Here is a 24757-nt window from a genome sequence, read left to right as displayed (position 1 = left end):
CATGGTGTGCTTTTTGCGTAAAGTTTTTTTGAAATCTGACACAGCAGTTGCATTAAGGAGAGGTTTATCTAAAGTTCCATGTATAATACTTGTATCTTTTATCAATGTTTATTGGAAAACACTACAGTGAAAACTACAGTAAAGTCAGTAAAACACTAGTCAGTACTATAGTATTTATACCATAGTATACTATAGTATTTTTCATGTTGGGTATTGTGATTTGTTCATGAAGAAATCATTTTATCACCTAATAAAAAGCATAAGCTGGCGGACACAAAAAAGTTGGTAGAGTTGCCGGCTAATGGCAAGTAAACTATATACAAGCTCCCAGTAATGTATAGGGTAAACCAGTTTTTTACCAACCATAATTGCCTACTACCATGACTATATAATACCAGCCTAACTTTAATTAGGGACTGAGTGTAGTAGCCTATAAATGTGTCACTTCTTTTGTTGTGGTTCGCAGATTAACCTGTTTTTCCTTAGCACATGATTAGGAATCCTACTAGACAAAAATCTAAACCACAGTATCAGAAGCACAGCAGTGGTCAATATGCTTTCCCCCTTTTTCCTGTGTGACACACTTCCACTCCACCCCCTCTCTCATAACTATAACCTTTTACCCAGAGAGAATCAATAGGACCAAGGCAGGGGACAGAGCTGAGCTTTCGATTGGAACAGAGCATTTGAACAAAGCAGGCGATGTGGTGAGGTGTCGGACAGGGTTGTCTGGATTGGTTCTGGCCTAAGGCAGTAGGAGGAGACTTTCACAATGAATGGGAGTGCTGGGAACACATGTTTACTGAAGTTGTCTGGCTGTGCAGGGAGGGGAAGCAGAGAGAGGAAAGGAACACAACAAGAGTAAGATCTGCTTCATTTGCTATCAGAAATGAAGACGTTTGTAGATATGTGCAGATTATGCAGTCACTCTGGGGATCAGACTTCAGTGTCTTAAGTGCTTGATTTATAACTTGTGGGCCCTCCTTATGTCCGTAATTGTAGAGTTAGTATATGTATGTGTGTGCTGTTATTGGAAGTTAATGTGTATTTTTCTTTGTACAACAAGCTGTAAAGTGACAAAACTGCAGAGGTGGAAAATATGAGTGTTATGTGACAGTTTTGTTGAGAAGAAATGTAGTGTCAGCTGTCCTCTTTCCTCACTCTCTCCTGTTACATATTATTTAAAGAAAGGGAACCAAAGAAGTAACCAAAGCAAGACATGTAGTTCTTCCTCATAACTCCTCTTTCCAACTCATTACTCCGCATAACACCTCTACATAACTCCTGATAAGTTCCTTCATTATTTTACAGGCTCTGCTGTCTCTCAAGTTGGGCCAGGTCTCTTGGCTGGACTTACTCAATGATCATTGCACATGTAGACATGTTAGCTCAGTGAACAAACACAACCCTTTAACCCAATTCATCAATGTTTTCAAGAACATTGAGGACCTCAAGATGTAACTATACTTATACTTATGGACAGACTGGCATGAGGCATCTAAGAACATCATCCCAGAAACACTGAGCACCAATGGCAGAGGAGCACAGTAACAGGAGCACAGGTCACATGTGACGTCATATCAGGCAGTAATCACTGACTTCTTATCATACCAGTCTCCGTCAGCCGTACAGTTCTGACCTCTGTTTCCAAGATTTCATGATCACATGCACCATACCCAGTAGTACACTCCATACCCTCTCACCCATCTGGAAGCCCTGACATAGCCTGGGCAGTGGGTAGACTCATCACGCAGGACAACATTGGACACTCCGCACTTCAGAGATGACCGGTACCCAGCTTCTAAACTACCCTGCCACAGACTCTCCCTTCAGGTCTCCCAACTCCCACTCTATTCAGCTCCATTCAGTTGCCATGACATCCCCAATCCCCCCTCTTTCCCGGGCCGCCACGGTCTCCTCGCCGCAGCTCCCTCTGGTCCGGTGGCCCCCGCTGGACTTTGCCTTGGGTGCGTTGTCGTGCTGCGGGGCCTGTGTGTTCACTAACCCCCTGGAGGTGGTGAAGACGTGACTGCAGCTGCAGGGAGAGCTGCGGGCGCGGGGGACCTACCAGCGGCACTACCGCGGGGTGGTCCAGGCCCTATTGGGTGGTGGGTAGGACAGACGGGCTCCGCGGGCTGCAGAAGGGGCTCTCAGCTGGGCTGTTGTACCAGGGTTTGATAAACGGTGTGAGGCTGGGCTTCTACTCCTACTGTGATGCCGTGGGGGTCACTGCAGCCCCTGGAGGAAGTCTGATGTCAGGAGCCATCGCCGGGGCTCTGGGGGCCATCATCGCCTCTCCTGCCTATCTGGTGAGTAGCATGTTTGTTTTGTTGTTTCTCTCGTAGTCAATAGCTTTGTAAAAGGTAAAGAGATATGGAAGGCACTTGGGGTCATAATCTACATACATAACATATATAGCATCTAGAGTATTTACAGTGTGACGTCCCTCCCACTCTGTCTGCTGGGATCTCCTGTTTAGTAGTCTGCTTGTTGCAGGAGGCCAGTGGGCAGAGCTGGGAGGATCGTCAGCTGATATGGCGCACCTGGGCAGGCTTGGCCGGCAGGCTATAAAGGGTGGCCACATCAGCCAACACTCTCTCTCTTCCCTGACTGGCAGGCTGGTTTCCACCACCTTGTGTTTTTTTTCGGTCTGTTTTCACCATATAACACCCTCTCCACTCATCCACACACTGCATACACTACTGACCCTACAGACGTCCACAGCTTATGTTACATTGTTGTATTTATTATTATTTAGTTTAATACATGTATTCCTTTATACATTTAAGACATGCGTGGTCTCCCTTTGTTGTTACGAAATATGAGCCAGGTCGTAACAACAGTATTTACCCTACATTGTAAAAACTGATAAACGACAGCAAATCAGCTCAAATTGATTTTAATTTAGGAAATCTCTTCCAAAGTTTTCCCACAGAATAGAGAGATATACTGTATGTTATCGTATACAAACGTAAGCAACACTTGAATTGATTATGTTTTAGTCAAATGTTATATCTACGGCTTCTTGCCGTCAATTTGCAGTCTACAAATTATTTGTAATTATGTTATGGCCCCCTGACCAAGAAAAAATCGGCCCGCGGCTGAATCTAGTTGATGATCCCTGTGTTAAGGACAGACGCTGGGAGACGAGAAGCAAGTACAGGGAGTGACCATTTAATAAACAATGGACATGAAACAGAACACGGACAGCGTCTGGACAGGGGAAAACAAATCGACAATAATGCTGACACTGGGAACAAACTGAGGACAGACAGATATAGAGGGGCAAACAACAAAGTGAAGGAGTCCAGGTGAGTCCAATGAGCGCTGATGCGCGTAATGATGTTGACAGGTGTGTGTAATGATTACGTTCCAGAGAGGCACTCGAGGGCGCCAGAGCACCAGAGAGGGTGAGCTGGCGCAGGCATGACACCCTGCCCTACAGTACGTGCCCCATTTTCACAACAAAGGCTTTTTGAGCATTCAGTGCATCATACCATCATACCTTATGGAGTATAATCATAAGTGTCATAAATATTGCACCAGCCATGTTCCCTGTTATGAGAACCTGGGGCATTTGTGCAGGTACTGTAAATACAATTATAAACTGGGTGGTTCGAGCCCTGAATGCTGATTGGTTGACAGCAATGATATATCAGACCTTATACCACCGGTATGACAAAACATTTATTTTACTGCTCTAATTACGTTGGTAACCAGTTTATAATAGAAATGAGGCCCCTCGGGGGTTTGTGGTATATGGCCAATATACCACGGCTAAGGGTTGTGTCCAGGCACTCCGCGTAAGAACAGCCCTAAGCCGTGGTATATACCACACCCTCTCGTGCCTTATTGCTTAAATCTATCAAGTCAGCCAGTTCAGCGTGTTACGTATCATGTTATGTTCAGGGATGTGATTGTTACTGTGCGAAGGGCAGTTGCTTCTACAGTGGCTGTGTATTTCCCCATGCGTTCAGGCAGTTGCCCCTCACTTGTATAATTTCCCTATAATAACCCATATAATAACACAAGGTGGCCCTCATATACTCATGCTACTGTTGTTGTTGTCTAGGCTGCATCTGTTGCTCAATACATCAATGTAGCCGCATAATCTCTCCAGCATTCTGAAAACACTATACATATAGATATGTTTCTGAGTATCTGGGTCACTAAATATACCTGGCATGTATCCACTTCCAAGCACTACCCAAAATACTTCCCAGCAGTCCCTTCTGTCCTTTTTGGCAGTGTATGAAGGGAAGCGAGACAAAATAATAGAAAGAGATTTCTGATTACACCCGGTATGTGAGAAAGACCAGGGAGGGCTTGGCCTCCGGAGTATGTGTGCATGTATACTGTGGGAGCCAAACTCATCTCAATAACCTAAGTAACGGTCATTGAGAGAGAGAGTGAGAGAGCGAGAGATAGAGAGATGAACAGTGAGGAAAGACAGATGTAAAATTGAGGTCATGGGCATCCTGAAGGGGTGTGTGTGCAGAGTGCTGAAAAACGTGTGCATGTTGTGTAACTAATACCAGGTGTAACCACTGAACAGTGTGTCTCTATTTATTGACAGGGTTGTGCTTCTTTAATTATAGGGTGATGTACTGCAGAGGCTCTCTTTGCAATGCTGTGTATGTCAAATGTGTATTCAATACATTGAAGAATCTATGTCTTATTTTTCCTCCACAGGTGAAGACACATCTGCAGGCCCAGATAGTTGAGGCCATCACAGTGGGTCACCAGCACAACCATCAGGTGAGGGGTGTATGCGTGTGTGTACATGTGTATCACATGTGGATGCAGGACATATGTTCCCTGTGTTCAAGACCTGACAATATTTTTTTTTGTATTTTACCCTTTTTCTCCCCACTTTTGATCTTATCTCATTGCTGCAACTCCCCAACGGGCTCGGGAGACGAAGGTTGAGTCATGTGTCCTTCGACACATGACCTGCCAAACCGCGCTTCTTTTTTTTTTTTAACAGTATTTTTATTGGAATTTCACAATTTTCACCCATATTAAAGAGATACAACAACAGAGACAAGGAAAGAGAAACAGCACCCGCCTACACATACCTGCGCATACATATATATATACACATATACATATACATACACATACACATACATACGCACACCATCTCCCTCCCCCCGCTTCTCCCACCCTATCCCCATCATTGCGTCTCTCAATACACACATTTTAAACAAACTTACAAACAGAAATTAAACAAAAAAGCTCGGTTTAGACTAAGAAGTTAGGTTCCACACATGGAACATACAGTGTAATTCTGAGTACATAGATCACCACCATTCTAAGAGAATCCTTGCAGCATAATAGCTGATAGCTCAGGTTCTAGGTAATTTAGATAGGGTTCCCACACTTTGTAGAACTGATCTGTTTTAGAATGCAATGTACATGTCAGATATTCCAGAGGCACCCATTCAAAAAGTATCTCATGCCAATCTTTAATAGAAGGAACCTTATCACTAATCCACCGTAAAAGGATGTTTTTCCTTGCAGCAAAGGTAAGGATGTTGTAAAGCCTCCTCTTACTCACAGAAGTAACATGCCTACTAGGGAGACCTAACAGTAACGAAACTGGGTCCAATTCTAGATCAACCCCTAGGATATTTTCAATTTCTTGCAGAACACCAGACCAGTATCGTTGTATTTTGGTACATGACCATAAACAATGTGTTAGGGTGCCTGTATCAGTTTTGCATTTAAGACACTGAGGAGAAGAGGAAGAGGGGCTAAAGGCATGTCTGCGATTTGGGGATATATGCAATCTGTGTATTATTCTTAATTGGATTGCTTTAGTACGATTACATATAGATATTGTTTTTGCATATCTCCAAATGTCCTCCCACATCTCTTCGTCAATAGTCACAGACAATTCTTTCTCCCACACTTGTTTCACCTTCTGTGTGTTGACAGCAGGAAAGGACCTTAAAGCATCATAAAACAGACTTACAGACATTTTCCTTTGTGGAAAAAAAAGCTTTCTCTCAATGACAGACATATCAGGGTTACCAATTAAGGTGGTGCTCTTCACAATATAATGTCTTACTTGTAGGAAGCGGAAAAAGTCCTGCTTTGGGAGTCGATATTTCTCCACCATCTGCTCAAATGACAATAGAATCTTATCAGCAAATAAGTCATTTAGTCTGCGTATGCCCTTATTAAGCCAAAAGTTAAAGCCAGCATCCAGCAATCCTGGACCAAAATCTGGGTTGTTAAGAATTGGGGTAAGAGCAGAGGTTAGTTTGGACCTTCCCAGGAAGCGCTGAACTGACCTCCAAACCTTGAGTGTGTTAAGTGTAATAGGATTATTGCAGTGATCTTCTACAGACTTGAAACTTCTGAAAAATAAAATATCCTGTAAGGGGTATTTTGAAAGAGAAGTCTCAATGTCTAACCAAATAGAGGAGTCATCGTTTGTGATCCAATCAGAAATATAACATAGGTGGGCACACCACTGATAGAACCTGATATTGGGCAGATCCAAGCCCCCCATAGAACTTGGCAGCTGCAATATTGCCATCTTAAGCCTTGGCTTGCGTTTACTCCATATGAAGGAACTTAGCCATCCGTTTACATCCTTAATTATCTTATTGGAGAGTAATACTGGGATCATTTGGATTGGGTAAAGTAGTCTAGGTAAAATGTTCATTTTCAAGAGGGATATTCTACCCAACCAAGAAATCGGGAGAGAGTTCCAGCGCTCCAGATCCTGTCTTATTGTATCAAACAAGGGAACAAAATTGGCTTTGTACATTTGCTGGAATTTAGGAGTTACAAATATACCCAGATACGTAAAGCATGAGGGAGACCATTTAAAAGGGAAGGGGGGAGAAGTATTAGGTACAGAGTGAAGGCTACCAAGTGTCATAGCCTCTGATTTAGTTAAGTTAATCTTGTAGCCTGAGAATTCGCTGAATAATTGAATAATATTAATAAGAGATGTAGTTGAGGTCTCGGGATTAGAGATGAATATCAGGACATCATCAGCATACAAGCTTATTTTATGGTGAACATCACCAATGAGCAGCCCCTGTATAGCAGGCGTTACCCTGATGGCCTCGGCCAGTGGTTCCATAGCGAGTGCAAATAGGAGGGGGGACAAAGGGTAGCCCTGTCTGGTACCCCTGTATATAGAGAAGCTATTTGACCTTAGCCCATTAGTAAGGACAGCAGCCTGAGGATCATCATATAAAACTTTCACCCATTTTATAAAGTTGTCCCCTAGACCAAATTTATTTAGAGCAAAGAGTAGGTAAGACCACTCCACACGATCAAATGCTTTCTCAGCATCTAGGGAGAGCACAAGACCATCCCTAGCCCTTTGTTGGTAGGCTTGAATTACATTGAGAAGCCGCCTGACATTGTTGCACGACTTACGGCCCTTAATGAAGCCAGTTTGGTCTCCTTTCACAATTAGTGTCAGTGAGCCCTCTAATCTTGTGGCTAGAATTTTAGAAAGTAATTTTCTATCCACATTCAGAATGGAAATTGGTCTGTACGAGGAACAAGACTCTGGACATTTTCCCTTTTTGAGAATAAGTGATATGTTGGCTTTCCTCAGCGTTTGAGGGAGCTGGTCATTTGAAAATGAGTGGTTAAACATATCATGCAATGGCTCAAGGAACAGGCCATGAAACTCTTTATAGAATTCACTACCAAACCCGTCTGGTCCTGGGGCCTTACCGTTTTGCAGATTCTTAATTGCGAACATTATCTCTTCCTCGGTAATAGGGGCATTAAGGAGAGACCTCTGTTCTTCGGAGATAGTAGGGAGCTCAATCTTAGAAAAGAAATTCTCCATTAATTTGGGTGCGTCATTTGGCAGTTCTGAGGCATAAAGATTTGCATAAAATGTCTTAAATGAATCATTTATCAATTTATTTTCATATAAATGATTGCCATCCGAATCAGTAATAGTAGCAATTGACTGTGAGTCAGCTCTCTTTTTAGCTAGGTACGCCAAGTACTTTCCTGGCTTATCGCCATGTTCATATAGTTTTTGTCTGACAAATCCCATTTTCTTTTCAGCGTCCTGTGTTAGGAGAGAGTCCAATGTTGATCTGAGAACTGATATTTCCTTTAATAGGGCAGGAGTGGGAGTTTTAATGTAGTCCTTCTCTTTAGTTCCTAATTCAACCTTTAACCTTTTTTGCTTTTCACGCTTTTTCCGCCTCTTAGTGGCTGTGTATGACATAATCAAACCCCTGGCGTACGCTTTACAGGTTTCCCAAAGGAGCAAGGGATTATCTGTTGATTGAGAGTTAATAGAGAAAAATGCTTTAAACTCTGTAATAAAATATGATGTGAACGTATGGTCTTTAAGGATGGTTGTATTCAACCTCCAATGTCTTGACAGATTGAATGCCCCGTTGAGTTTTATGTCCAGGTTCACCTCCGCATGATCAGATATGACTATGCTTCCTATCCTAGTGGATAAAACAGACTGCAAAGACGTCCTGGGCATAAAAAAGTAATCTATTCTAGTCTGACATCCATGAGGTGCAGAGAAAAAAGTGAACTCTCTGTTGGAGGGGTGAAAAGTTCTCCAAACATCAGCATACCCCAGATCATCACAAATAGCTTTAAGTGACTTAGCTCGAGGAGAGAGTGAAGCTATACCGGTGGGCAACTTATCAATAAGGGGGTTCAACAAACAATTAAAATCTCCTCCAACCACTGCAGTGTCTGAGTTTAATTCTGAAAAGTCTAGAAATACCTTAGTAAGGAAATCAGGGGGGTGGGCAGGGGGGAAGTAAATATTCATTATGGAGATGTTCTGCCCTTGTAAAGTACCATTAATTATAACAAAGCGACCAAGTTTATCTTTCACACAATTCAAGACCTTAAGTGGTAAGTTCTTTTTCACAAGAATTGCTAGACCTCTACTTCTGGATGTAAATGATGAGAAAAACACTTGACCAAACCCCCCTTGTTGTAATTTCAGATGCTCCTTATCATCCAAATGAGTTTCTTGCAACAGGGCAATATCAATATTTTCTTTCTTCAAAAAAGACAGTACCTTCTTCCTTTTAATGGGATTATGGCTCCCTCTAATGTTCCATGTACATACACGCAGTGTGTTACCTGCCATTGCACTTTGACCGTTTCATATTCAGACTGAATCCCACTGTAAAAATGGGGTGGTACCTTTTTCCATGTGTTGAACTCTCTTCTATCTCACCGAGCATAACCAAACGATATGAACCCTGAACTCTAACTATACTAAACCCAAAAATGAAACATGTAAAGATCCAAAAGGGGGTTTTCCCACTAGCTAACATGCAACTAGCTAACATGCAGGGGATTTCAACTTTCCAATGTAGACTCTTAAGTCTGCATTGCCACTCAATAGCCTCGTCCTTTATACATATGAAAATGAAAATCAATATATGAAGATTGAGGCTCTTCCACCTAAAACCAAGCCCGGGCACCAATATAGATTCACCCATGTCTCAGCCTGAGCTATAGCGGCAGTTACTTTAGCAAGAAAAATAATAAAAATACGAATATTACTGAACCGGAGCATGTGAGAACTCACACCACTGTTTCCTGATCAGATTCAAATAAGATAATAAAGTTATCCAATGCTGCGGCGGCGCAGCTTAAAGTTATTTACCCGAGAGAGTCAATAAACGCAGCAGCCTCCTCAGGTGTGAAGAGTTTCTTAGGCGATCCGTTGACCATAATCTTCAATGTGGCCGGGTACAACAGAGCGTAGTCCATCTTCATTCTCCTGAGTCGAGCCTTCGCCTCATCAAACCCTTTGCGTCTTCGTACAACCGCTGTGGAATAATCATTGAAGAATGAGACCTTTGGACCTTTACGTTGACTACCGTCAGAGCCGATGTTTCTAGCCGCATCCGTAACGCGCTGCTTGTCGGTGAAGTTGTGGAACTTTATAACCACTGGCCGTGGGCGCTGGTTGGGACCGGGTATCGGTGCCTGAGAGCGATGGGCTCTGTCCAGCTTCACACGACCAGCCTTAGTGTCCATTTGTAAGTAGTCAGGGATCCATTCCTCAAAAATTTTTACTGAACGTGTCTGGCTGGACGGCTCTGGCTGGTCCTGGCTGGACGGCTCTGGACAGACGGGCAGCTCTGTAGAGAGGAGACGGAGAGACAGCCTGGTGCGTGGTATAGGCACTGGCTGCGCTGGAGAGGAGGAAACAGCTGGAGAGAGAACCCGGAGAGACAGCCTGGTCCTGGCTGAACGGCTCTGGCAGGTCCTGGCTGGACGGCTCTGGCAGGTCCTGGCTGGACGGCTCTGGCAGGTCCTGGCTGGACGGCTCTGGCAGGTCCTGGCTGGACGGCTCTGGCAGGTCCTGGCTGGACGGCTCTGGCAGGTCCTGGCTGGACGGCTCTGGCAGGTCCTGGCTGGACGGCTCTGGCTGGTCCTGGCTGGACGGCTCTGGACAGACGGGCAGCTCTGTAGAGAGGAGACGGAGAGACAGCCTGGTGCGTGGTATAGGCACTGGCTGCGCTGGAAAGGAGGAAACAGCTGGAGAGAGAACCCGGAGAGACAGCCTGGTACGGGTGACTGCCACCGGAGGACTGGTACATGGAGGTGGCACCGGGTATACCGGACCGTGAAGGAGGACACGTGCTCTTGAGCACCGAGCCTGCCCAACCTTACCAGGTTGAATGGTGCCCGTAGCCCTGCCAGTGCGGCGAGGTGGAATAGCCCGCACTGACCTATGTTGGCGAACCGGGGACACCATTCGTAAGGCTGGTGCCATGTATGCCGGCCCGAGGAGACGCACTGGTGGCCAGCTTCATGACATCCGGCTCGATGCCCAACTTAGCCCTACCAGTGCGGCGAGGTGGAATAGCCCGCACTGGGCTAAGCACGCGTACTGGGGACACCGTGCGCTTTACAGCATAACACGGTGTCTTACCAGTACGACGCCCTCTCACTCCACGGTAAGCACGGGGAGTTGGCTCAGGTATCCTACCCGGCTTTGCCACACTCCTCGTGTGCCCCCCCCCCCCCCCCCCCCCCCCAAGAAATTTTGGGGTCTGACTCTCGGGCTCCCAACCGTGTCGCCGCGCTGCCTCCTCATACCAGCGCCTCTCTGCCTTCGCTGCTTCCAACTCCGCCTTGGGACGGCGATATTCCCCTGGCTGAACCCAGGGTCCTTTACCGTCCAGGATCTCCTCCCAAGTCCAGGAGTCCTGGTTGCTCTGTTGAGCTCTCCCCCGCCGCTTGGTCCTAGTTTGGTGGGTGATTCTGTAACGGCTGTCGTCCTCCTCCTCCTCGGACGAGGAGAGGAGAGAAGGATCGGTGGACCAATACGCAGCAAGGTATGATGACATAAAGTAATTTATTTGAAATACAAAGACGAATTCGAAAACACTTGGAAAATTACAAAATAAGAAAACGACGTAGACGAAACCTGAACATGAACTTACATAACTACACGTAGAACTCACGGACAGGAACAGACTACATCAAACGAATGAACAGCCAAACAGTCCCGTATGGTACAGACACGGACGACACAGGAGACAATCACCCACAAACAAACAGTGAGAACAACCTACCTTAATATGACTCTCAATTAGAGGAAAACGCAAAACACCTGCCTCTAATTAAGAGCCATACCAGGCAACCCAAAACCAACATAGAAACAGAAAACATAGACTGCCCACCCAACTCACGCCCTGACCAATAAACACATACAAAACAAGAGAAAACAGGTCAGGAACGTGACAAGCGTCCATAGATGTAGTTGAAGCTTCCACTGTAGCAATTCTTCCTTCCGCCTCATCGACACGTTTGACCACCCTCTGTAACTCAGCTGAATGGCCTGCTATTGCTTCCAAGACCGTTCTTATCTTAACATCGATCACTTTAGTAATGTTGTCCGTCATCTTTTGAATCACCAGGTCCATTGTGCCTGGATCCGTAACGGTGTTAGCTTCGCTAACGTAAGCTAGCTCCTCCTGCACATCTACAGGGATGGTGGTTTTGGTCGAGTTCTTAGTAGCTCTGCTGGGCATGTTGTCGGAGATTTTTGAGAAATAACCGTCAAGACTCATTGCAGGATAACTTATTTAGCCAATTCTACCACTTTTTCAAGCTAGAAGATTAATGAAAGAATATAAATTTACGAATGCCACGGGAGCTCGCTGAAACACAGTGTTCTCTCTACGGCGCCATTTTGTCCCCCCAAACCGCGCTTCTTAACACCCGCATGCTTAACCCGGAAGCCAGCCGTACTAATGTGTCAAAGGAAACACCATTCACCTGACTACTGAGGTCAGCCTGCAGGTGCCCGGGCCGCCACAAGGAGTCGCTAAAGCGCAATGAGCCAAGTAAAGCCTCCCCCAACCAAACCCTCCCCTAACTGGGACGACGACGGGCCAATTGTGCACCACCCTATGGGACTCCCGATCACGGCCGGTTGTGATACAGCCCACTATCGAACCCGGGTCTGTAGTGAAGCCTCTAGCACTGCGATGCAGTGCCTTAGACCACTGTGCCACTCGGGATGCCCCATGCCAAAACATTTTTAATGATGGCTCTGATATTGCAAAAATCCTGTATTAACACCCTTTCAGTTTCAGAGGTAGGGGCAAACAGGCTTTATTTTGTCTTGGTACTCCTCTCACACTTACAATAAAACAGTGTTTCCCAAACTTGGCCCTCGGGACCCAAGGGGTGCACGTTTTGGCAATGTATAGATCTAAGGTATGCAGGTTTTCTACAGTAAAGTCAACTGGTACAATATCCCTTTGTGTGTGCCATAGGCTGAAGCAATCCAATACCCTGACACACTATCATTTGTGGGCAAAATGTCCACAAGTGATGTAAGTGCAGAGTTCATAACTTATTAATAATAGAAAAATGTCCATACTTCAGAGAGGAATTTCCATTTGAAAACACTTTCACATTCAACAGCGAGAAGCACTAGGCTATATATGGTAGCCTACACATGTGGTTCGACACTTCCAACTTTTCTCCCTCAAAATGTATCTGTCTTCTTCTGAATTTGCTTTACAAGCCAGTTGCCTCTAGCTACAGTTTACTAGAGTATACCTCTCCACACCTTGTGGTAAAAAGCACTTTAACTGATGGAGGATCCCCTTTCCCTCCCTCAGGGGGTGTCGAGTGCCTTCGCCAATATCTACTGGCGGGAGGGCGTGGTGGGGCTGTGGAGGGGTGTGAACGGGGCTGTGCCTCGAGTCATGGTGGGATCAGCCACCCAACTGGCCACCTTCAGCTCCACCAAAGAATGGGTGGCACGCTTGCAGGTAACTATAGAAACCATGTATCGCACTCCCAGACTGTGTTGCCTATTGCGTTACAAGCCAGGTGTCACACATGCAGATGACAATTATAGTACAGCACCAGCAGATAAGGATGGTGTATATAGATTAGGGTTGTCTGTTATTGTCATGCAAAATACTGCCCGGTCTCACGGTAATTGGCCGTTAATTAACATAAACATGTTTAGCATCCCCAGGCCTCCACTCATACTGCTGCATACTGCTGATGCACGCCTTTGGAATATCTACATTGAAAAAAGTATAAGAAATCAATTTAATATACACCATCACAATAAATCCATTATTTATTTTAGTCAGGTCTAAATAAACATTATGATATGAAGAAAATGTATTTCCGAAGAACAGAATATAAGTTGGCCTACTGTATGTTATCTGGCTATGCTCCATGCCATAAGCTGTAGGCTTCTTCATTTAGCTGACAAGATATGCGTATAAATCCCATGCCATTATTTTATATTATATGATTTTAGAGTAAGAAGAATATATTTGAACTTAGCTGAATAAAATAGAAAGGATATTTTTGCCACTCTGGAGCGAGTGCGCATATGAAGTGGCTATGTTGAATGTACAAGTGATCATTTGAAACAAGTCTTATAGAGTAATAGCGGGTAACTGCCCCACCCCTTCCTCACTAGTACTATACTATATAGCACTAGTGAGCCAAGTTAGGCATGACTTACTATGCACTGAATGGAGCTGTATGCATGCTACAGAGTGATGCTGAAGTAAAGACTTTCTAATCAACATTACCTAGCTCTTATATGGAATAAACATACAAAACATGGTGTCGGATGAGTGTGTGGGGGCAACTCGACCCCCCCCCCCCCCCCCCCCCCCCCCAAGTTAGCTAGTTTATGCTAACTTGCTCTAGCAACTTCACTAGCAGTAAATGATAGCCAGCTAGCTAGTTAGCATAAGCTGCAAGGAGTGCTAACTAGCAACCTTACTACCAAATCGTCTGAGGTAAAATACATAAAAAAGATTATGTAACTTAATTGCAGTTAATGTTACTTTATAGCCTTTTAGCTATTTTACACAGCATTTAATGTCAAATAAAGAGAGAGCTTTTCAATTGACATCTCTCACCCTGTTTTCAGTCACAGGTGGGGACTGAATTACGTGTGAGCAGTGCAGGAGGTGGGCTCATGAGTTGTGCTCGGGATAACTTTATTTGTGACCTCTGTACAAATTAGAATCTTGCAATAGCAGAGCATAAGAGAGTTGCCACATCAATGTTACACTGAATTTATTAGTTAACCTCTACCGAGCACCTACCCCGGGTCCGGGAGCACCTCCCCCCCCCCCCCCCCACACTGATTAGCATCGCTAGCATAGCGTCACAATTAAATAGTAGCATCTAAATATCATTAAATCACAAGTCCAAGACACCTAATGAAAGATACAGATCCTGTGAATAAAGCCACCATTTCAGATTTTTATAATGTTTTACAGGGAAGACACAATATGTAAATCTATTAGCTAAACACGTTAGCAAAAGACACCACTTTTCTAACTCCATCAGTTTCTTACTCCATCAGGTGCTATCACCAATTCGGCTAAACTAAGATATTGATAGCCACTAACCAAGAAAAAAACTCACCAGATGACAGTCTGATAACATATTTATGGTATAGGATAGGTTTTGTTAGAAAAATGTGCATATTTCAGGTAGATATCAGAGTTTACAATTGCACCCACCGTCACAAATGGCCTAGAATAAATACAATGAGCAACGTGTTTACCTAATTACTAATCATCAAACATTTCGTAAAAATACACAGCATACACTAATCGAAAGACACAGATCCTGTGAATACAGACAATATTTCAGATTTTCTAAGTGTCTTACATCGAAAACACAATAAATCGTTATATTAGCATACCACATATGCAAACGTTACCAGAGCATTGATTCTAGCCAAAGAGAGCGATAACGTAAACATCGCCAAAATATATAAATTTTTTCACTAACCTTCTCAGAATTCTTCAGATGACACTCCTGTAACATCACATTACAACATACATATACAGTTTGTTCGAAAATGTGCATATTTAGCCACCAAAATCATGGTTAGACAATGACAAAAGTTGCCCAGCTGGTCAGACAATGTCGTGCGCCATATTAGACAGTGATCTAGTCGTATACATAAATACTCATAAACGTGACTAAAAAATATAGGGTGGACAGCGATTGATAGACAATTTAATTCTTAATACAATCGCTGATTTACATTTTTTAAATTATCCTTACTTTTCAATACAGTTTGCGCCAAGCGAAGCTACGTCTAAAAAGAAGGCGTCATAAGCGAATAACATTTCTCGACAGAAACACGATTTATCATAATAAATGGTTCCTACTTTGAGCTGTTCTTCCATCAGAATCTTGGGCAAAGAATCCTTTCTTGGGTCTAATCGTCTTTTGGTCGAAAGCTGTCCTCTTGCCATGTAGAAATGCCCATTGCGTTCGGCATGAACTGGAACCGTGCCCAGAGATTCACAGTGTCTCAGAAATAAATGTCCCAAAATTGCACTAAACGGATATAAATTTCTATAAAACGGTTTAAATTAACTACCTTATGATGTTTTTAACTCCTATAACGAGTAGAAACATGACCGGAGAAATATAACTGGCTACACTAATGCTTGGAAAAAGAGCAGGGTCGGTGGCCACCGCGCGCCCGACGCAGCTGGAAAGGAGTTCCTACCTACACGTGTTTTTGTTTTATAGGGGCTGTGATTGCGCAATCGATACCATTCAAATCGTCATCACGTAAAGGCATCCAGGGGAAGACGTAAGCAGTGTCCGTATCCTGATAGCGTTCACAGTGGCCTTTAAACTGACTCCAGATCAGGGGCCAAAATGTGTGAAATCTGACAGGGAAATTGCTGTAGAATGAGTTCTGTTCCACTCAGAGACAAAATTCCAACGCCTATAGAAACTAGAGACTGTTTTCTATCCAATAATAGTAATAATATGCATATTGTACGATAAAGAATTTAGTAGGAAGCCGTTTAATCTGTAATGCAATTATGCTAATGAGAAAACAGCACCCCCTGTAGTCGCAAGAAGTTAAGTTATTGTTATTAAATGTTATATTCCAATGTTATGTAATGTTATGAGTTATATTCCATTCCAATATTATATTTCAATTCATATTTTTTAAAACAACTATTGAAAATCTTTTGCTCCTGAATGTCATTTTAAAGACTGCTGGGATGTAAAATCTTGCATTATTAAAATCATATTTAGTGCCCCTCCGTCCAGTGGCGCCCTCTAAGATGGTCTTCAGTCCGGGACTCGTTGCAAGGGTCCTCGTTCCTGGGAGGCCCCCTAAGCAGGTATTAACTATGGTGGAGTGGGGTCCACGTCCCGCACCCGAGCCACCGCCGTAGGAAGGCCCACCCGGACCCACCCCTTCTGTGTCAGGTTTTGCGGCCAGAGTCCGCACCTTTGGGGGTGGGGGGGGGTGGGGGGGGGGTACTGTCATGCCCTGTCCTTAGTTATCTTTGTTTTCTTTATTATTTTAGTTAGGTCAGGGTGTGACATGGGGGATGTTTGTGTGTTTTTGTCTCGTCTAGGGTGTTTGTATTGTCTAGTGGGTGTTTGTAGAGTTCATGGGGTTGTGTTCATTGTAGGTGTTTATGTAAGTCTATGGTTGCCTAGATTGGTTCTCAATTAGAGACAGCTGTCTATCGTTGTCTCTGATTGGGAGCCATATTTAGGCAGCCATAGTCATTAGGTAGGTTGTGGGTGATTGTCTATGTGTAAGTTGCCAGTGTCTGCACTTATTGTTTTCACAGCTTCACGTTCGTCGGTTTGTTGTTTTGATTAGTTTGTATAGTGTTTGTTTCGTTTTCGTCTTCGTCTTCATTAAAGAAGAATGTATTGTTATCACGCTGCGCCTTGGTCCTCGTCACTTAAATGTTACGACGAACGTGACACTTGCACTCACTCAGTAGTTGACAGGAAGGATATGTAATGGCTTGACATACATCACTTAACTTGACTTAAACAACTTGATCCATCTCCGGTTTATTTTACTGACACTGCAAGTTCCTGGACAGTGATGTTGAAGGAGGATATGGAAGATGAGGCTCACTCCATGCCTTAAAGGGGCAATCTGCAGTTGCTATATACTTATACATAAATTATATGTATCCATTAATTCTTAAAGAATATATCTTAGAATTTCTTCATGAGCTTAGTTCAAATGGAATACCCCATCAGAACCCAAAATATAAGCTTGTTTTACTCCAGTGTTTGTAAACAAAGTGTAAATGTAAATAAACACTATATATCCTCAAAATTTTGATATCATGGATGGTCAGTCTTGCATCCATAGTTCTGTCTATGAATTTAAGAGTGGTTACAATTCTCCAGCCACATCCCTCAACTTTGGCCAAAACAGGAATCGGGGAGTTCTCTTTTATTTTTTTAATGGCTTCAACTGCTGATTGCCGCTTTAAGATCAAAGGTCAAACTGTGCACAAGAAGGCCCAAGCAAGACGAAGGTTGGTCAGATCAACAATTCTGTGTAATATGTGCCTTTTATTCTAGGTTAGTGACCTAGATAATTTTGAGGCAACAGTTTTACTGATATGTTTGTCGTTTCCATGTAATGTGTGAAAATAAAAATGCTTTTGACTTGTGCATTTCTGAAGATGAGAAACATTTAAGATAATTTGAACTAATTGAAGTATATGTATAATTGTTATATTGAATTTCTATTAATAAAGACCATTCTACTTTAAAATTGGAATACACATCCGTTTAACATTCACAGACCCCATTGACGGCACAAATGAGTAGCTTCTGAGAATGCATTTCTTAAAGACAACAGCCTAATCGAGCAGATTCCCTTGATGCGATTTCAGACAATCATCTATTGCAACCCCTTTTGATCATGAAACGTCTAGGCCTCCTCAGACAGGGGGGGCACACGTCAGACCACAATCATACGACCTTTGAAACGTCAACATGGAGAGAACACATAAGTGATCAATACGGTGAAAATGAAGGCAACATGAAAACCATCTGAAGAGTTTCGTGTTGCGGAGGAAAGGATACTAATACGTCCTACTTGGTCCTGTGTTTCTAATCAATAGCAATATCACTGTACATTTTGGATCGAAGTTTCTAGCATTGGTGGATTAACAAATACTTGGGCGGATCGTGCCAGCCAGAAAAAACGAACAAATGTCAACGTCTCCCTCAAACTGGCTAGCGTGGATCCCGGTGTGGCTGCCATTTGACTCCAACCCTTTCGATTGTGTATTGCAAGGTGAGTCGCTATACGGTTATACATTTATCCGTTCGCGTCTATGTTATTGCACCGGTTTCATATTAAGTCCTTGAATTATGGTGGTGATGATGAAACGATCATGTTCAGAAACTTTATTGGTGATGATGATAGTAACGCGCGCGTGTGTGCGTGTGTTCCTCAGGTCTGGTTGGTGCATGTGGAATATCAGTGTTCTATAATCTCATGAGAGTTCACCTACTCTTTCAGTCAATCAGGTGAGATACTGTTGCTTTTTAATATATATTGTCTCAAAACAATAAATAACCTCTACCGTGTTTATGAATAACCTGTGTTCATGAATGCTTACATCAAATGCAATGTTGTATGCGATAGTGCATATGTGTACAACGTTATTGGTGTACACTTAACTTAATCTCTCCGCTGTAGCAGTGGTTCTGGATGTAATGAGGACAGTAAAGACAAGGGAAGGTCAGAGTCTTCGCCTGCAGCAGGGAACAAGCCGTTGGGGGGACATGGGTTGAGTGGTGTGCTGCAGTTTTGGTTCCTGACTGGCCTCCTGTCTCTGGTCGGCCCCCGGGTCTCCTCCCTAGTGGTCCTGGAGTTCTCCCTCAGGGCCGTCGCTGCCTGGATCACTGCAGGACCGGTGAGACACACACAAACACACACACATCAACACAGTGTGTTTTATATTGTTTTTTGGTTCCTTTTGTAAATATGGTACACCAATGTTATTTTTGTGTTTTGTTTTGGGGGACATTGTCATTCATTGTTCTATAAATGTATTCCTTAATCCATGCGTTAATCTGTCTGTCTGTCTGTCTGCCTGCCTGCCTGCCTGCCTGCCCGCCCGCCCAGGATATCCTCCCAGGCAGCACCAAGCTCATGCTGGTCCAGTGCCAGTTTTCTCTAGGCTGTGCTCTGAGCTGCAGTCTCCACTTCCTCCAGGAGGGGGCTCCCCATCGCTCCCTCAGCCTCCTGCTGGCGGCTGGCCTCAGCTGGCTGCTGGCGGGTCACTGCCACCTTCTCTGGGGCCACGTCTCCAGGCTCTACCACCTACACAGCTCCCAGCGCTACTGTGGGGTCTGCATCACCCTTCTGAACTCCGGCCACTCCCTGCTTCCCTCGCTGCAGAGAGCCGTGCTCCTGGCCTTTGCCGTGGCCGGCATGGCCAGCCTCGCCAACGTGCACCACCAATTCCTGTCCGAGGCGGAGTCTCTGAGGTTCTGGACACCACTGACCATCTGCTACACCCTGTTGGTGGTCTACGTCCAAGGTGATGCATCACTTAGATTGGCTTGATTTCCATTGAAAGTCTTAGCAGCCCAAGGAATGAATTTAATCAATCAATTGAGAGAAGTAGCACCACAACAAGTAGAATAGCCTCTTAAATATCAGGGTCGTGTTCAGTAGTGAGGAAACATTTCACAACAGAGTGTAATGGGGCAAGTACTACCTCAATTTGTCCAATAAAAACACAGATTTTAATGTTCAGTCACAAAACTTTGCAGAGTGCCCTACTGAACAGAATCACCTTTATTCTCCATGTACATTTACACATACCTGAATTTTACCCGGTGATATGGTGCAGCTAGTGATAGACAACAATTAGAGACAGAATACAGACAGCGGAGTTTACACAAAGTTGACATACATTATATACAAATAGGTAGAGTGAGCATAGAGCTATAAGAGATTGAGCAGTGGCTCTACAAATATACAGTTGATATACAGTGGATGTACAAATGTACATTATCAGTATACATTTATCTAGCACCCTAGTAGTGTCACGTTTGTTCATTGTCTTCTCTATTGCCCTCCACAGAGGAGCGGAATCGACGCCCTGGTAGTGAGGCCTTGCTGCACACGGTGGCTTTGCGTCTGGGAGCCCTGCTGGTGCTCATGCTGATGGTGGGCCGCTGGACCGACATGCTCCACATCCTCATCACCTTCCTGGGGGAATTTGTCTGTCTGTTGCCTTCTCAGGACCTCCTCCGAGCCCTGCCCCAGGTTAGTGTGGCTCCACAGCCTGTACACATCTCACTCTTGCTCTGTGTTTGCTCACTTTCTGTCTCTCTCTCTCTCTCTCTCTCTCTCCGTCTCTCTCTCCGTCTCTCTCTCTCTCTCTTTCTCTTTCTCCTTCTCTTTCTTTCTCTGCAGGGACGGCGAAAACATTTCACAGGGGTGCGGGAAAACAATGGTTTAAACCTAGACATGTTTTTAAAAAGCCTAGATAATATTTCTGCCAACATTGGGTAGGCTATTTGTTAGTCAACTTGTCTGTAATTACATACATGCAGCTTCTCGTCTGTCATAACTTTGCCGTGGAAGATTTAATAAAGCTTTGCTTACAAGAAGAATGTTAGAATGAGCATCAATTGCGTTTTCTCTTTCATTTCTGCTTCGAGGACCTTTAGGGAACGTGGAGAAAACACAATACCTCTAAAACGGGAAAGATTCTTCAGCTTTTATGGCACAGACTTTTGTGATCATACAGTAATCATTGATTCGAAATAGTTTTCTGTATCTTCATGACAGTATTCTCTGTTGTTCTATTGCTTTTTAGGTGGAAGCAGAAGAAGACATTCCCAGCAGATCTGCCCGGCACTCCAGCAGCACACAGCAGCACATGTCACCAAGGAGAAGCCTGTGCTCCATATCATCAGACAGAGACACACAGAGAGACTATCAGGCTGCAGAATACCACAACACAGACCAGTCCTTGTTTCATTCTACCTCAGATAGAGAAAAATAACTATTACATCAAACACAGCTATCTACTGGCCTGTCTCACTCAGTGATATGTTGAAATCCAACAATGTCCCCATTTATACAGACATATTCATCTTTGATACTGTTTTGTCCAATAGACGTACACAATTTTTGTCATAAATATTAGCAATATTAAAATATGAATGGTTGTTTATGACCTTGTTATGACACTGTGTGGTTTGGACCAGTGAAGGGAGACCTAAACTTGCTTACACAAGGGCACTGATCTGTTGTTTCTTTCCTCTGTCTTCTCTTGAATTATTAACCAGTCTATTACCACAGTGACAAGGATGTGGTTGCTAGAGCCACAAATATACAGTTTGTTCTCTGGCTAAGTGGCTTATATAACACTCTAACTTTATGGTATAGATTTGAGCTGTAGCTAGGAGTTGTAGTCTATTTAGCTTTACCAGATGTCCTGAGTTGACTATTCAAAATATAACAATTGTGATGATCATTTCTATTATTTAAGAGGGGTGAGTATACAGTGAAAGATAGAAGGTGGTAAGGAAGTGGTTGAGTGGTAAGTAAAATGGGGGAATGATGAGAAGGAGAGGGTTGAAGATGGGGATGAACTCAAAGACCAGAGGGAGAGGTGTGTGGTAACTGTTGTCTCTACTGGGTGTACCTTGTCCCTTCAAAAAGTAGTCATCAGCACACCCAGTTGCGCAATCCTAGTAGATTTACATTTTAGTCATTTAGCAGATGTTCTTGTCCTGGGCAACTTACAGTCAAACAGGAAGTACAGACAGGAATCATGCTTTATCAACCAAACGAAAGAGAAATTAGACCATTATTTGGTTAATGATGCCAGCGTTATGTCTAGGGTTTTAAATAGTTGCGAATAAAACCAGATTAAAGTTGAGAACAGCTTTTTATATGTGGCCAGGGCCACACAAATGGTTTCTAAAATGCAAATCATGCCTACATGCCTTTTCTGTCCTTTTACAAACACACTTGTTGTGAAATGTTCATCATCATCCTGTTTGTGTTTCCCTTGGAGTCACCCTATTTGTACTGAATAAACCAAAAGGCGATTTATTTCAAAGGGATGTAACATTATGTGCTGTTTCCCTACAATGGCCATCTCTTCTCTTACAGAAATATTAGAGTTGTGTTGTCAGTTTCCCCATTTCTGCATCTGGGTTCTTGATGAAGGGAAGTTGTGGGGGAGGGGCCTAGATTTTAGGGGCTGATGTCATAACAGGGTATGCCCTCCTGCAGCTGTGACATCACCACAGAGTAGCATTCCATTTGTCAGACACTGGAACAACACAGACCCCCTGACCCAGCTCCCATTCTGGTAGCTCTTCTCTCTCTCTCTCTCTCTCTCTCTCTCTCTCAATTCAATTTCAATTCAAGGGGCTTTATTGGCATGGGAAACATGTGTTAACATTGCCAAAGCAAGTGAGGTAGATATTATACAAAAGTGAAATAAACAATACAAATTAACAGTAAACATTACACATACAGAAGTTTCAAAACAATAAAGACATTACAAAGGTTATATTATATATATACAGTGTTGTAACAATGTACAAATGGTTAAAGCACACAAGTTAAAATAAATAAGCATAAATATGGGTTGTATTTACAATGGTGTTTGATCTTCACTGGTTGCCCTTTTCTTGTGGCAACAGGTCACCAATCTTGCTGCTGTGATGGCACACTGTGGAATTTCTCCCAGTAGATATGGGAGTTTATCAAAATTGGATTTGTTTTCCAATTCTTTGTGGATCTGTGTAATCTGAGGGAAATATGTCTCTCTAATATGGTCATACATTGGGCAGGAGGATAGGAAGTGCAGCTCAGTTTCCACCTCATTTTGTGGGCAGTGTGCACATAGCCTGTCTTCTCTTGAGAGCCATGTCTGCCTACGGCGGCCTTTTTCAATAGCAAGACTATGCTCACTGAGTCTGTACATAGTCAAAGCTTTCCTTACGTTTGGGTCAGTCACAGTGGTCAGGTATTCTGCCACTGTGTACTCTCTGTTTAGGGCCAAATAGCATTCTAGTTTGCTCTGTTTTTTTGTAAATTCTTTCCAATGTGTCAAGTAATTATCTTTTTGTTTTCTCATGATTTGGCTGGGTCTAATTGTGCTGTTGTCCTGGGGCTCTGTGGGGTGTGTTTGTGTTTGTGAACAGAGCCCTAGGACCAGCTTGCTTAGGGGACTCTTCTCCAGGTTCATCTCTCTGTAGGTGATGGCTTTGTTATGGAAGTTTGGGAATCGCTTCCTTTTAGGTGGTTGTAGAATTTAACGGCTCTTTTCTGGATTTTGATAATTAGTGGGTATCGGCCTAATTCTGCTCTGCATGCATTATTTGGTGTTCTACGTTGTACACAGAGGATATTTTTGCAGAATTCTGCATGCAGAGTCTCAATTTGGTGTTTGTCCCATTTTGTGAAATCTTGGTTGGTGAGCGGACCCCAGAACTCACAACCATAAAGGGCAATGGGCTCTATGACTGATTCAAGTATTTTTAGCCAGATCCTAATTGGTATGTTGAAATTTATGTTCCTTTTGATGGCATAGAAGGCCCTTCTTGCCTTGTCTCTCAGATCGTTCACAGCTTTGTGGAAGTTACCTGTCTCTCTCTCTCTCAATTCAATTCAATTCAAGGGGCTTTATTGGCATGGGAAACATGTGTTAACATTGCCAAACATTAACAGTAAACATTACACATAAAGAAGTTTCAAAACAATAAAGACATTACAAATGTTATATTATATATATACAGTGTTGTAACAATGTACAAATGGTTAAAGCACACAAGTTAAAATAAATAAGCATAATTATGGGTTGTATTTACAATGGTGTTTGTTCTTCACTGGTTGCCCTTTTCTTGTGGCAACAGGTCACAAATCTTGCTGCTGTGATGGCACACTGTGGAATTTCTCCCAGTAGATATGGGAGTTTATCAAAATTGGATTTGTTTTCAAATTCTTTGTGGATCTGTGTAATCTGAGGGAAATATGTCTCTCTAATATGGTCATACATTGGGCAGGAGGTTAGGAAGTGCAGCTCAGTTTCCACCTCATTTTGTGGGCAGTGTGCACATAGCCTGTCTTCTCTTGAGAGCCATGTCTGCCTACGGCGGCCTTTTTCAATAGCAAGACTATGCTCACTGAGTCTGTACATAGTCAAAGCTTTCCTTAAGTTTGGGTCAGTCACAGTGGTCAGGTATTCTGCCACTGTGTACTCTCTGTTTAGGGCCAAATAGCATTCTAGTTTGCTCTGTTTTTTTGTTAATTCTTTCCAATGTGACAAGTAATTATCTTCTTGTTTTCTCATGATTTGGTTGGGTCTAATTGTGCTGTTGTCCTGGGGCTCTGTGGGGTGTGTTTGTGTTTGTGAACAAAGACCTAGGACCAGCTTGCTTAGGGGACTCTTCTCCAGGTTCATCTCTC

General features: G+C 43.5%; 1 protein-coding gene and 1 pseudogene across 3 annotated transcripts; both read left to right on the top strand.

The window, feature by feature from the left end:
• The first annotated feature begins 341 nt into the window (after positions 1-341).
• Positions 342-16778, top strand: LOC129815917 (solute carrier family 25 member 34-like; annotated as a pseudogene).
• On the top strand, positions 16776-22933 carry LOC129815908 (transmembrane protein 82-like). Of its 3 annotated transcripts, none has more exons than XM_055870115.1 (7): positions 16776-18598; positions 18762-18834; positions 19010-19223; positions 19436-19853; positions 20403-20587; positions 20738-20761; positions 21144-22933. In XM_055870115.1, the coding sequence occupies exons 1-7, from the start codon at positions 18514-18516 to the stop codon at positions 21330-21332; spliced, it is 1188 nt and encodes a 395-aa protein (XP_055726090.1). In that variant the 5' UTR covers positions 16776-18513; the 3' UTR covers positions 21333-22933. The 3 variants fall into 3 exon arrangements, with proteins under 3 accessions (XP_055726090.1, XP_055726089.1, XP_055726091.1); XM_055870114.1 differs by having other exon boundaries at positions 19007-19223; XM_055870116.1 differs by lacking the exon at positions 20738-20761 and having other exon boundaries at positions 19007-19223; positions 21144-22397.
• Positions 22934-24757: the final 1824 nt, after the last annotated feature.

This window comes from Salvelinus fontinalis, chromosome 18, assembly GCF_029448725.1.
Source record: "Salvelinus fontinalis isolate EN_2023a chromosome 18, ASM2944872v1, whole genome shotgun sequence".
NCBI classification, from domain to species: domain Eukaryota; kingdom Metazoa; phylum Chordata; class Actinopteri; order Salmoniformes; family Salmonidae; genus Salvelinus; species Salvelinus fontinalis.
Note: the sequence above shows the minus strand (reverse complement) of the source record. Positions and strands in the feature narration are given on the sequence as shown.